The sequence below is a fragment of the Protobothrops mucrosquamatus genome, unplaced genomic scaffold (assembly GCF_001527695.2).
Source record: "Protobothrops mucrosquamatus isolate PMUCROS unplaced genomic scaffold, P.Mucros_1.0 scaffold114, whole genome shotgun sequence".
Classification (NCBI taxonomy): Eukaryota; Metazoa; Chordata; class Lepidosauria; order Squamata; family Viperidae; genus Protobothrops; species Protobothrops mucrosquamatus.
Genome location: NW_015386486.1, coordinates 588,052 through 600,443, shown reverse-complemented (window position 1 = coordinate 600,443; position 12,392 = coordinate 588,052). Strand labels below are relative to the sequence as shown.

At 40.2% G+C, this 12,392-nt stretch overlaps 1 protein-coding gene across 1 annotated transcript in view; it reads left to right on the top strand.

Annotated features, from left to right (window-relative positions):
* Window positions 1–236: 236 nt before the first annotated feature.
* The window catches only part of NT5E (5'-nucleotidase ecto), a 34,702-nt gene continuing 22,546 nt past the window's right edge, over window positions 237–12,392 (top strand). The window contains exons 1-2 of the mRNA XM_015812864.1: window positions 237–811; window positions 6,916–7,138. Coding sequence (XP_015668350.1) covers window positions 431–811; window positions 6,916–7,138 — 604 coding nt within the window. The 5' untranslated portion in view covers window positions 237–430. The remainder of the gene's footprint in view (window positions 812–6,915; window positions 7,139–12,392) is intronic.

The following is a 12,392-nucleotide window of genomic DNA, read 5'->3' as shown; positions in this document are numbered from 1 at the left end:
CCCCCCACTTGTCCGCTATTTTTGGGAAGCAGACCTGGCGACCTTAGATGGAACTTTCCGATGAAAAGCTTGACCGAAGCACAGCTTGGACAAATCTACAAATAAATAGATGTTATGCCTGGAGGTGTTACTTTCACCGATGGAACCAGGGCTGGAGCGCGTAACTTAAACCACACCTATCGCTCCTCCCAACCTGGGCATCCGATTCGAATTGCCCCTTGGAGAGTCATCTCGGAGTACAGTTTGAGTAAGAACGAGGAAGGAAGAGCAGCTTTGAAGGACCCAGCCAGATACCAGTCTGCGCTTGCTGGCGAGAGGCGGCATTGGGACAGCGGTCAGACTCCTCCTCCCATCTCCTTCCCCCGCACTCTTGTGCCTAAAAGAGCTTGGCGGCGCCGGCGAGGGAGGACCGGGCACGCGAGTCCTCACCATGCAGACCCCAACGCGACGGCGCGGGGCTCAGGGTTGCCCGCGAAGTTCCCCTTCACCACCGCTGCCGCTCCTGGTCGGAGCCGTCTGGTTTTGCGCCGCGCTCTCGGTTGCCGCCGGCTCCTTCGAGCTCACCATTCTGCATACCAACGACGTCCACGCCCGCGTGGAGGAAACTAGCCGCGACTCGGGCAAATGCACCAGGCAAGACTGCTACGGGGGCGTCGCGCGCAGAGCCACGAAGATCCGGGAGCTCCGCGCCAAGCATCGCCACGTGCTGCTCCTGGACGCCGGGGATCAGTACCAGGGCACCATCTGGTTCAGCTTCTTCAAAGGGCGCGAAGTGGTGAAGTTCATGAATAACCTGCGCTACGACGCGATGGTGAGCTGGCGGGGCGGGATGGGATGGGCGAAAGGGAAAGGGAAAGAGAGAGGGAAAAGCGGAGGCGGCGGAAAGGTGAAAAGAAAGTTATCTTCTCCCCCCCCCCCCGCCTTTCCTTCTTCTTTCCCGGGTGTTCCCCGCCGACAGAGCGAGGGGCTCTCGTTCCTTACTCCAGGAACGAATGTATCAAGTTGGACTGGATTAGAAGACTTCCAAGGCCCCTTCCAGCTCTATTCTATTCTATTCTATTCTATTCTATTCTATTCTATTCTATTCTATTCTATTCTGTTTTCTATTCTATTCTGTTCTGTTCTGTTTTCTATTCTATTCTATTCTATTCTATTCTATTCTCTTCTGTTTTCTATTCTATTCTGTTCTGTTCTGTTCTGTTTTCTATTCTATTCTATTCTATTCTATTCTATTCTGTTTTCTATTCTATTCTGTTCTGTTCTGTTTTCTATTCTATTCTATTCTATTCTATTCTATTCTGTTTTCTATTCTATTCTGTTCTGTTCTGTTCTGTTTTCTATTCTATTCTATTCTATTCTATTCTATTCTATTCTAAAGTTTGGGAGCAGGCGTTGCAAACTCGTGTGATGGCAAGAATTCAGGATGCAGTTTGTTGACATTGCAGAGCAGGCCTGAAAGGTGACTTCCCTTTGATATGAGTTCCAGCTTGTCCTAAAGAGACCCTTGCAGGTTCTAGTAGGACTGCGCCCTTCACTTTTGTTAGTTGTATCAGCATCTGCCAGTAGGGTCGGTCCTGTCAAAAATAACTGATATTGTAAGCTGCCCAGAGTCGCTTGAATGTGACATATAAATTTAATAAACGAACAAATATTTAAAGAAAGAGAAAGAAAGAGAGAGGAGAGGAGAGAAGGGAAGGGAAGGGAAGGAAGGAAGGAAGGAAGGAAGGAAGGAAGGAAGGAAGGAAGGAAGGAAGGAAGGAAGGAAGGAAGGAAGGAAGGAAAAGAAAGAAATTGTCCTGATAGAAAAGCATCCCAGTTTTGGCATTTTATTTAGGCACAGAGAATTCAAGATTCCTCTGAACTGACTGGTTTCTTAGCTGTAGGAAAAGAGGCTTCTACATTTCCTGCTAATTAGATCTACCATTCATTTGTTTGGCAACCAACTCTGCAAATACTAGCCAGTTGATCTTGAACTTTCATAGCTTTCCAATGTCCTATTGCCCATGAATTTGGTTATTAGAGGATAGGTTTTTGTTTTAAGTCTGAGAGTGAGTAGGAGCTGCTATGAAATGAGACATGTTGATTAAAAAAAAAAAAAGAACTACAGTAAATTGTTATTCAGTTATTTAAAAATTGAAGGGGAAATGCGTGGTTCTAATGAATAGAGACATCCAGTAGTCTTAGGGACAGTTAAATATGCCAATGCCAAATTCAGTTTAACAGAATAACAGTGTTGGAAGGGACTTTGGAAGTCTTCTAGTCTAACCTCCTGCTCATTTCAGACAAATGGTTGTCCAATCTCTTCTTTAAAACTTCCAGTGTTGGAGTCCCTACAACTTCTGCAGGCAAGTTGTTCCACTGATTAATTGTTCTAATTGTTGGGAAATTTCTCCTTAGTTCTAGGTTGCTTCTCTCCTTGATTAGTTCCCATCCATTACTTCTTGCCTTCTGGTAGCATTTTCAAGTATTATCGTTTTTTTAAAAAATCAATTCTAATTTTCATATTTTGTGAATTCGGGAAAAAAAGATCATGCTCTGTTGAATAGGAGAAGATATTCTATGACTTTATCTTTACTTTTTCAATGTATTCCTTTGAGCCTAATATGTACAGTTTGTTCTCAAAGCTGGGTCAAGAATTACAGCTGAAAAGCGATTCAAGGTGTGCCAAATTGGGCACATGGTGTAAATGTGACTTAAATAATAATAATGATAATAATAAAGTTGGAAGGGACCTTGGAGGTCATCTAGTAGTCCAACCCCCTGCTCAGGCAGGAAACCCTATACCATTTCGGACAAATGGCTGTCCAGTCTCTTCTTAAAAACTTCCAGTGTTGGAGCATTCACTGCTTCTGGAGGCAGGTTGTTCCACTAGTTAATTGTTCTCACTGTCAGGAAGTTTCTCCTTAGTTCTAGGTTGCTTCTCTCTTTGGTTAGCTTCCACCCGTTGCTTCTTGTCTTGCCTCCAGGCGCCTTGGAGAATAACTTGACTCCCTCTTCTTTGTGGCAGCCCCTGAGATATTGGAAGACTGCTATCATGCCCCCCCCTTGTCCTTCTCTTCATTCACTGATTTCTCCCTTCATCCTCCACAAATTTGTTTTTATAAGAAAGCTCAGCGCAAAGGACAGCAATGTTTCTTTTGCCATTGGTTGGGTCTGCTAGGAAAGCACTGCTATGTGATAATGTGTTTAGAGGGATGACTCTTGTTTCAGAATAACAATGCCCAATTCATACATATTTCACTTGCTCCAGGTAGTACAGACAAGCTTTTTTTTTTTTTAGGAATTGGTGCTGAAGGGATTTTCATGGGAAGATGAGGCAATTAGAAAAATGGCATTTGTTTCCAAGCAAAATTGGAAACTGATATTTCCAATACCAATACAACCATTTGTCTGAAATGGTATAGGGCAGGGGTAGGCAACCTTGGCTCTTTTATGACTCGTGGACTTCAATGCCCAGAATTCCTGAGCCGGCTGGAGTTGAAGTTGAAGTCCACGAGTCATAAAAGAGCCAAGGTTGCCTACCCCTGGTATAGGGTTTCTTGCCTGAGCAGGGGGTTGGACTAGAACAGGGCTTTTCAACCAGTGGTACGGGTATCACCTGTGGTACATTGGCATTGACCATTGGCACCTGGCAGGTGGTATGCGACCTAGAAAAGTGGTAGCGGGGGAGGGGAATGAGCTGAACCAGTGGCAGCACCGCACAAGCCTGAGTGAGAGACGGCTGGAGCTGCAGGGCTCAGTGGAAGCGCCAGGATCAGTGCCAGGCTCTAGCTGGAGCTTGGCACTGATCCGGGTGCTTCTGCTGAGCCCAGAAGAAGCTCCAATCAGCTGGAATGTTGCAGCATCTCCAGGGTCTTGTGATTTACATTCAGATGCTTGGCAACTGATTCATATTTATGACGGTCACAGTGTCCCAGGGTCATGTGAAGTGACCAAAACCTGCTGCAACCACCCAGCAGATGGGGTGAATAAAAACCAAACACCCCCCACCCCACCCCCGCTGCTAATCCCCAACAGAAATGCTCACAACAATGAAAACCTCGGACAGGCGGAAGAGCGCCGCCGGGTGGGCAGGCAGGTGTCTTGCTCGGCTGTGCCTTGGGGGGCACTTTTTTCAGTGCCATTGTAACTTCGAACAGACACTAAGCAAACTGTTGTAAGTCGAGGACTACCTGTACTTTATCACTTTTTTCCTTTCCTTTTTTTTTTTGGTCAAGTTTTTGACACCTTGCTAGGCAACTGGTGGTACTCGGATGTTGCCATATCCTAAAAGTGGTACAGTGGGTGAAAAGGTTGAAAAGCCCTGGACTAGAAGACCTCCAAGGTCCCTTCCAACTCTGCTATTCTGTTATTTTGTTATCAGGATTTTCTCATGGTCATGCAGAACAGGAGGTCTTCTTGTCATCTACCTTGTTAGCTTCATAACTCTTGATACTGCACGTGGGAGTTTAATACAAAGCTGTATAAATGTTTTATGAACTGAGAGGGTGGTCCAACTAGTGAATCAGGAAACATGTCATCTTACCAGTTCAAGAAATGTGGCTGATGTGTAAGCAGTCACGAGGATTCAAGAACATTGTGCTTCATTTCTTCTTCCAAGGATAACACAGACTTTGTAGCTGTGTGCCCACATCATCCCCATCCAACTCCAATCTTATTATTATTTATTAAACAAATTTATATAGCCACCCACCTCATGCACAGTGACTCCAGGTGGCTTACAACATTAAAAATCCACAGTTAAAAACCCATAATTTAAACTCCCCCAGCAACAGCAGAATCAGGCAAGCCACCTGAGTCGTTCTGAATGAAGGCCTCAAGCCACCAAGAAAAACGTGTCTTCAAGGCTTTGTGGGGGGAAAAAAAAACAAGATGGGGATCTCTGGGAGAGTGAGGTTCCAAAAAGAGAGAGACACCACAGCTACCACCCCTTTCCTAGGTCCCACCAGATGTCCTTCTTTGATAATTAGGACCTACAATCTGCCCTGCCTTCCTACTCTGGTAGATGAAATTGGGAGAGTGCCTTAGAATAGATAACCTGGCCCCAAGCCATGTAGGCCAAAGGTTGGTGCCAACCGTGCTATTTGGAAATGCTACAGGGCAAGGAGAAGTTGTGATACACCATTTGCTGCTACGGCGATTTGCTGTGGCCAGACAAGAATGAAGAATGATTGCTCTGCCAATATCGTAAGCAACAAATGCTGCTTTAGCTGGTAGTGGAACATTGTTATCCGCATCACTTGATTTATGCAGCCATGGTTCAGTCCCTTTTACAGTGAGTGAGTGACTGAAAGATAGATTTACAGAGAAGCTTACGTTCTGGCAAATGATGGGTAATCCTCGACGTACAAGCACAGTTGTGCCCAAAATTTACGTTGCTGAGACATTTGTTACGTGAGTTTTGCCCCATTTTATGACCTTTCCTGCCACAGTTGTTAAGTGAATCACTGCGGTTGTTAAATTAGTAAAACAATTGTTAAGTGAATCTGGCTTCCCCATCGACTTTGCTTGTCCGACGGCCGTAAAAAGTATAATCACGTGACCCTGGGACACTACAATGGTCATAAATATGAGTCAGCTGCCAAGTGGCTGAATTTTGATCACATGACCATGGGGATGTTGCGACGGTCATAAGTGTGAAAAATGGTCATAAGCCACTTTTTTCAGCGTCGTAATTTTGAACGGTCACTAAATGAATTGTTGTAAGTTGAGGACTACCTGTACAGAAAACTGCTTGCATAGAAATTGATAAAATCTTATTGAGGACTTATCTAATCAATATATTTCCAAATATTATCCTTACCTGGCTCGGGGAAAAATACCCCTATGAGATGGATAAAATACTCATGTGGGTTTGTATGATAAGGATGGCTTCACCATTTTTGTGGTTGAACAGGTGGTCAATTGGTGTTGACTTTTCTGAACTCCTTGAAGTCATATGGGGTAAATAAAGGGCTTGGATAAAATTATCCAATTTAAAATCATGAGCTTTGACATGGACTGGAATTTGAGGAACATACCATAGCAGGCTTCTTCAGCCTGGTCCCTTCCAGATATAATGGGGTAATAAAGCCCATCCATGTTGAAATAGCTGCTTTATTCTATTCTATTCTTTACAGTCTTTGATTCCTGGCTTGAAAAATTTTCAAGCAATTGATTTGAAGTAGAGATAGAATATTATAATGTAGACTTTATGGCTCAATTATGAAATATAATAATGACCTTTGAACAAGAGCATAGTCAACTAATAGAAAACTGAGAAAGGGGGGAACATTAAAACATTATCTACTGTTCATTATCTAAATTGGAACAATTTAAATGCAGTTTTTGCATACTTGATCTTTGAAATAGGGAAAATCCAGAATTAATGTTTATTTAATTTCCCTAATATTCTCTTGTATTCTGATTTGTTAGAAGTTTTCGTTTATAATCAATAGTGAGAGGACTCCAGGCTTCTTCACTAAGACATGCCTCTGTTATCTTTATTTTATTTTAATACAGTCAGTAGGCTGTTCAAAGGAAAAGTAGAAAGAAAGAAAGAACTAGCACAGTCTGCTAAATCCTTAAGGGTTTTGAAAACACACTTTAGTTAATAAATGTAGTTACTCATTGGCTTTACATGAAGAAAATAATCCACATAAGCAGGTGTGGGTATTGTTGGTATTCATTGAAATAGATAGGAAAGTCTTAGTAGAGATAACATTTGGATTTGACTTGTTAATGATATGATGAAGCTGATTTATATGTTTTAGCAATGTTTAGTTTCTTCTTTGCTTACTATTTCTACCTCTTTTGCAAACTGTATAACATTGTTTATCTGAAAGAAAGTAATGTGATTGGTATGTATATGTTATAATTATTAATTCTAATTAATTGTATTTTCCCTTTCCATTTTGATATTTATTTTCTCTCTAGGCTCTAGGAAATCATGAATTTGATAATGGTTTGGCTGGATTATTGGATCCCCTCCTTAAACATGCAAATTTTCCTATACTGAGTGCAAACATTAGACCAAAAGGAGCTATAGCAAGTAATATCTCAGGGTACATCCTTCCTTATAAAATAATAAATGTTGGTTCAGAAAAAGTGGGAATTATTGGCTATACCACAAAGGAGACACCTGTTCTTTCAAATCCAGGTACACATTTTTTTTATGCTTATATATAAAATTACATAAATTATATAACTAGATGTACTTAATTGTGACTGCATAATTCTCGTCATATTTTATTTCTTTTCTAGCATGAAATTGGGATTGTATTGTCTTTCACAGTTATAAGAGAAAAAAGTTAACTGCCAACTAGGTGCTGAGTTTTATATAGAATATAAATCTGATATAGCTCCTGCTCTCTTTTATATGACTATAACATGGATTGAGGTTAAGAGAATTAGTGATTTACTGCAGATTAGGAAGAGGATGCTGGCTGATGATAGGTTGAAGTGAAGCAAGTTTAGGAAAAGCTCATCTAGAGGAATGAAAAATTGTTGAAGGAAAGAGTTGGTCTGAAGACAAGAAGAGAACATGCAAGTTGCTATAATTTTCAGAATATTTGCAGTTCGACCCTTTCTCAAATATATTTTTATATATTTTGAAGTCACAGATTTCATCATTTTAATAATTGTTATTCTAAGATGTTATGGCACACAAAAATATTCTACAGCACAATCCTCTTTGTACACTTATTTTCCTACACGATACCAACTTTCCCATTAGTTCAACCAGACATACAGTACACGAGACTGTATTAAAATAATAATATGATGATATATTATAATAAGAAAAACCATCTTGATTTTGTCAATATTCAGGAGAATATAGTCAGCTTAATGTCTACTCTCGCAAACTGGTTGGAGCAATAACCAAATAAAAACAAGCCCTCCTAAAGGAAAATCAGCATGGATTCCACAAACATAAAGACTGTCTCACCAACCATTTAGAATTTATTGAGAAGTTAGTAGATAGATACATGGACATACAATAGCTAATCCAATCATAGTGTATTTGCGGATTTTGAAAAAAGTTTTTGATAATTGCTTATCAAAGGCTAAGGGTGTCAGAGTGGGGTAGGATGAAAGATGTACTGTATGTCCATCATTAGGAAAAGAAATATAAAAATTAAAACACTGATATTATCATGCTTTTGTACAAATCTATGGTATCTCTGTACTGGGCAAATTTGTACGGTTCTGGTTCCTAGAACTGAAAAAAGGGTATAATAGAATTGAAAAAGATACAGAACAGGGTTATAAAAGTAATTAGGGCTTAAAAACCTTCCCTACAAGAAAAGGCTAGTCTCTTTATGTTGGAAAAAAAACTATTGTAGGTAGTGATGTTTGAAGTGTAGAAAAGTTTGCATGGCATGGAAAAAAGGACAGGGAGAAGTTTTTCTCCTTTTCCCAAATGCTAAGACCATGGAGGATCAATAAAGCTGTTTAGAAGGAGATTTATTATAAACAAAAAGAGGCAGTTGCTCCTGCAGGAGACAAGAAACCTCTGTAATTTATTACGATAGACACTAACTTGAATGGCTTTAGAAGGGATTGGATAAATTCATGATCTGTCAAGATTCTATATAACTCTGGGTTGGGGCAGCATGTTTCCAAATACCAGTTTCAAGGACATGGGTCTCCCCCTGTGTGATGGCGGAGCCACCATATAAGGCCACTGTGAGGGAAAAGAATGCTTCTCTGCGATGGGCTTTGGCCTGATCCATCTAGGGCAGGGGTGGCTCTTTTATGACTCGTGGACTTCAACTATGCTGGCTCAGGAATTCTGGGAGTTGAAGTCCACGAGTCATAAAAGAGCCACGGTTGCCTACCCCTGATCTAGGGCTATTCTCAAGATTTTCATAGGTTAGAGAAAGAATCACTTGATGGATTTTCCTCCATAACATTGGATGTTCCTTAATATGACAGGCCAGAACATGTTGCTACATTTCATGATTTCTGACTGTGAAGAACGTTAAATCATTCCCAAAAAATAGGATCCTCTGTTGTCAGATAATCTAATACAAACCCTTAATCATAACTACGATGACATACAATAGAGAATGAACTCGGACTCTATTGTATGAATATTCCGTTGAACAAATGGAACATACAGCAAAATGTTTTAGGGATCTGTACTACTCCATATTCTAGCTTTTCATTCTTTCAGAATACTCTGATCCATTCCTTCTTCTCTTGACTTCCCGTTTTTCCCATATCTGTCAGTCAGCATGCCTTGTCCATTGAGTGCATTTAGTCCTCACCAAGCATTTTTCCAGGATTGCAAAGCTATTTCATGCTTCTCCAAATATGTGGATGTGTTTCAGCAGGATTAGAAACTTAGAAAAAGCGGGATTTCAGGTCATACGAAGAGATCTAAACACGCACAATTCTATAGGTGTAGCATTTTGCAGACATCAATTTGAATATCCATAGATTTTTCCAGTGCTTTTTTTGTAAAAAAAAAAAAAAAAGTGCCGGAACTCACACACGTCATACAACCCGCCTTGCCTACCCTACAAGGTTCCATCCAAAAAAGGTGCTGGAACTCCGTTCTGGGCATTCTATGACAAAAAAAAGCCCTGGATTTTTCTATAGTGATTCCACATCCTCTGTCCTAAATCTATCCTCTGTAGATAAGCAGTAGTAGGTTAATTTGAACGGGACCTTGTGAAGCACTGCTAATGGCAAAAGAACTATATAGTGAGTGAGATTCCCAAGGATTCAACTGAATGAATGAGAGATTCTCATGGGTTCGTATGTCCCACCCCATTACAGACCCATACTTCTTTCCCAAACACTGATTCTGAAGATCAACTGACCCAGCATAAGGATATTTGGCAGTGAAGAGAAAAAACAGCAAAAAAAAGTTAAAGGATTTGGCAGGAGACCATTTTACAAATAAACTGGGTTTTCAGCTTGTGCAAGACATCATTTGGAGAGCCGCCCAGAGCTGAGAAGAAGATGAGCAGCTATATAAATGTTGTAAATAAATAAGTAAATAAATATCTTTAGATCCAAGCAATCATTTTTATAAAATATACTTTTTTTTCTTCGTTACTACAAGTACTTCTTCCAGATTGGCACTTAATAATAATAATAATAATAATAGTAGTAGTAGTAGTAGTAGTAGTAGTAGTAGTAGTAGTAGTAGTAGTAGTAGTAGTAGTAGTAGTAGTAAAGTTGGAAGGGACCTTGAAGGTCATCTAGTCCAACCCCCTGCTCAGGCAGGAAACCCTATACCATTTTGGACAAATGGCTGTCCAGTCTCTTCTTAAAAATTTCCAGTGTTGGAGCATTCACCGCTTCTGGAGGCAGGTTGTTCCACTGGTTAATTGTTCTGTCAGGAAGTTTCTCCTTAGTTCTAGGTTGCTTCTCTCCTTGATTAGTTTCCATCCGTTGCTTCCTGTCCTGCCATCAGGCGCTTTGGAAAAAAGCTTGACTCCCTCTTCTTTATGGCATGAAGTCTTAATTATTATTCACTGGAATTTCATGCACATTGATCTGACATGGATATTCACAAATATTAATCATTTAGCTAAGATAATTAAAAGAGTCAAATAATTCCCAGGGCCGTAACTAAAACCCTTGGCATAGACTGGGGTCTCCTGATTCATTCACTTGTTGAAATAAAACACATCTTGTTTTTCTCAAAGAAAGGAAAGAGCATGAGCTCATTGTGTTCAGGCAGCCCAAGATATTTTAAAGAGTCCCAAATGTACAACATGGTCTATGATTACAGATTAAAAACATCAGGCTGAGAATTTGGTGTTTACTGTCGGCTCAAAGGAACTGCTTTGTTTTATATGAGAAAGTTGGCTAAATGGTCTTGGTTCCAGTATCAACAGTATGATTGGCTGTAATCTTTTGCTTTCCCAATGCTGGAACATCATTTCAAACATAAATTGTTGCGGTAGGGATAACTACAATATTAAATAAATATAGTACTAGAAACTATAAGATGCAACATTTTCAGTCTTGTTTCTAGTCCCTTTGCGTTGATAATTGAAGGTAGTATTTAAAGAAGTAGAGAAAGTAAACATAGTGCAGGTAATCCTCGACTTGCAACAGTTCATTTAGTGACCATTCAAAGTTACAATGGCACTGGACCATTGCAGCATCCTCATGGTCACATGATCAAAATTCAGACGCTTGGCACCGGTTCATATTTATGACCGTTGTAGTATCCCGGGGTCATGCGATCACCTCTTGCGACTTTCCGACAGTCAAAGTCAATGGGGGAAGCCGGATTCACTTAACAACCTTGTTACTAACTTAACAATGGCAGTGATTCACTTAACAGCTGTGGTAAGAAAGGTCGTAACATGGAACAAGACTCACTTAACAACCATCTCACTTAGCAACATAAATTTTGGGCTCAGTTGTTGTCGTAAGTCGAGGACTACCTGCATTCTTGATTTGGAAGAAATATTATTTTGTGTAATTACACTATTTACTAGTTACTATACTCTTTCAGGCTACGTAGACTGTTTCAGCACAGCATCAATAAGACGTATTGTGTAATAACTTGGAGATGAATTGCCTGTGACTTTTGAAACTGAAATGATTTTCCAAATAATTTCCATTCTTGAAAACTATAATTAAAAATAAAACGACAGGATATATTTAAGACTACAGTAGCCATAATAACATTCAGTTACTGTATTTACGACTTCAAGTCAGTTCTTGACTACTGCTGGCTGGGTGGACTATCCCCTGCAGATTTCTTTGCAAGGTTTTTCGAGACTGCTTTGGTGTTGTCTCCTTCCTAGGACTGAGAGTGAGTCACTGGCCCAGGGTCACCCAGCTAGTTTTGTACTAAGGTGGGACTAGAACTCACAATCTCCCAGTTTCTGGCTCGGTGCCTTAACCACTACACCAGATTGGTTCTCATTCTATAACTTGAGTTTCATACAGCCCTGCTATTGGTACCCCTTTTACTTTGCAGTGCAGGTAGTCCTCAACTTACAACAGTTGAATTAGTGATGTTCAAAGTTACAACGGCACTGAAAAAGTAATTTATGACTGTTTTTCACACTTATGACCTTTACAACATCCCCGTGATCATGTGATCAAAATTCAGATGCTTGGCAACTGATTCATACTCATGACTGTTGCTGTTGTGACCTTCTGACAAGCAAAGTCAATCGGAAAGCCGGATTCACTTAACAACTGTGTTACTAACTTAACAACTGCTATGATTCCCTTAAGGTTAAGGTTAAGGTTAATTTAATTTGTATACCGCCCTTCTCCCGTAGGACTCAGGGCGGTTCACAGCATATTAAAAACACAAATACAATATACAGGATACAAAAAAATCATACAAAAATACACAAAATAACCCCACTAAAACCTAATTAAAAGCCAAATATTGATTGCTGTGTTCCCATTAAAATTACTTTTTA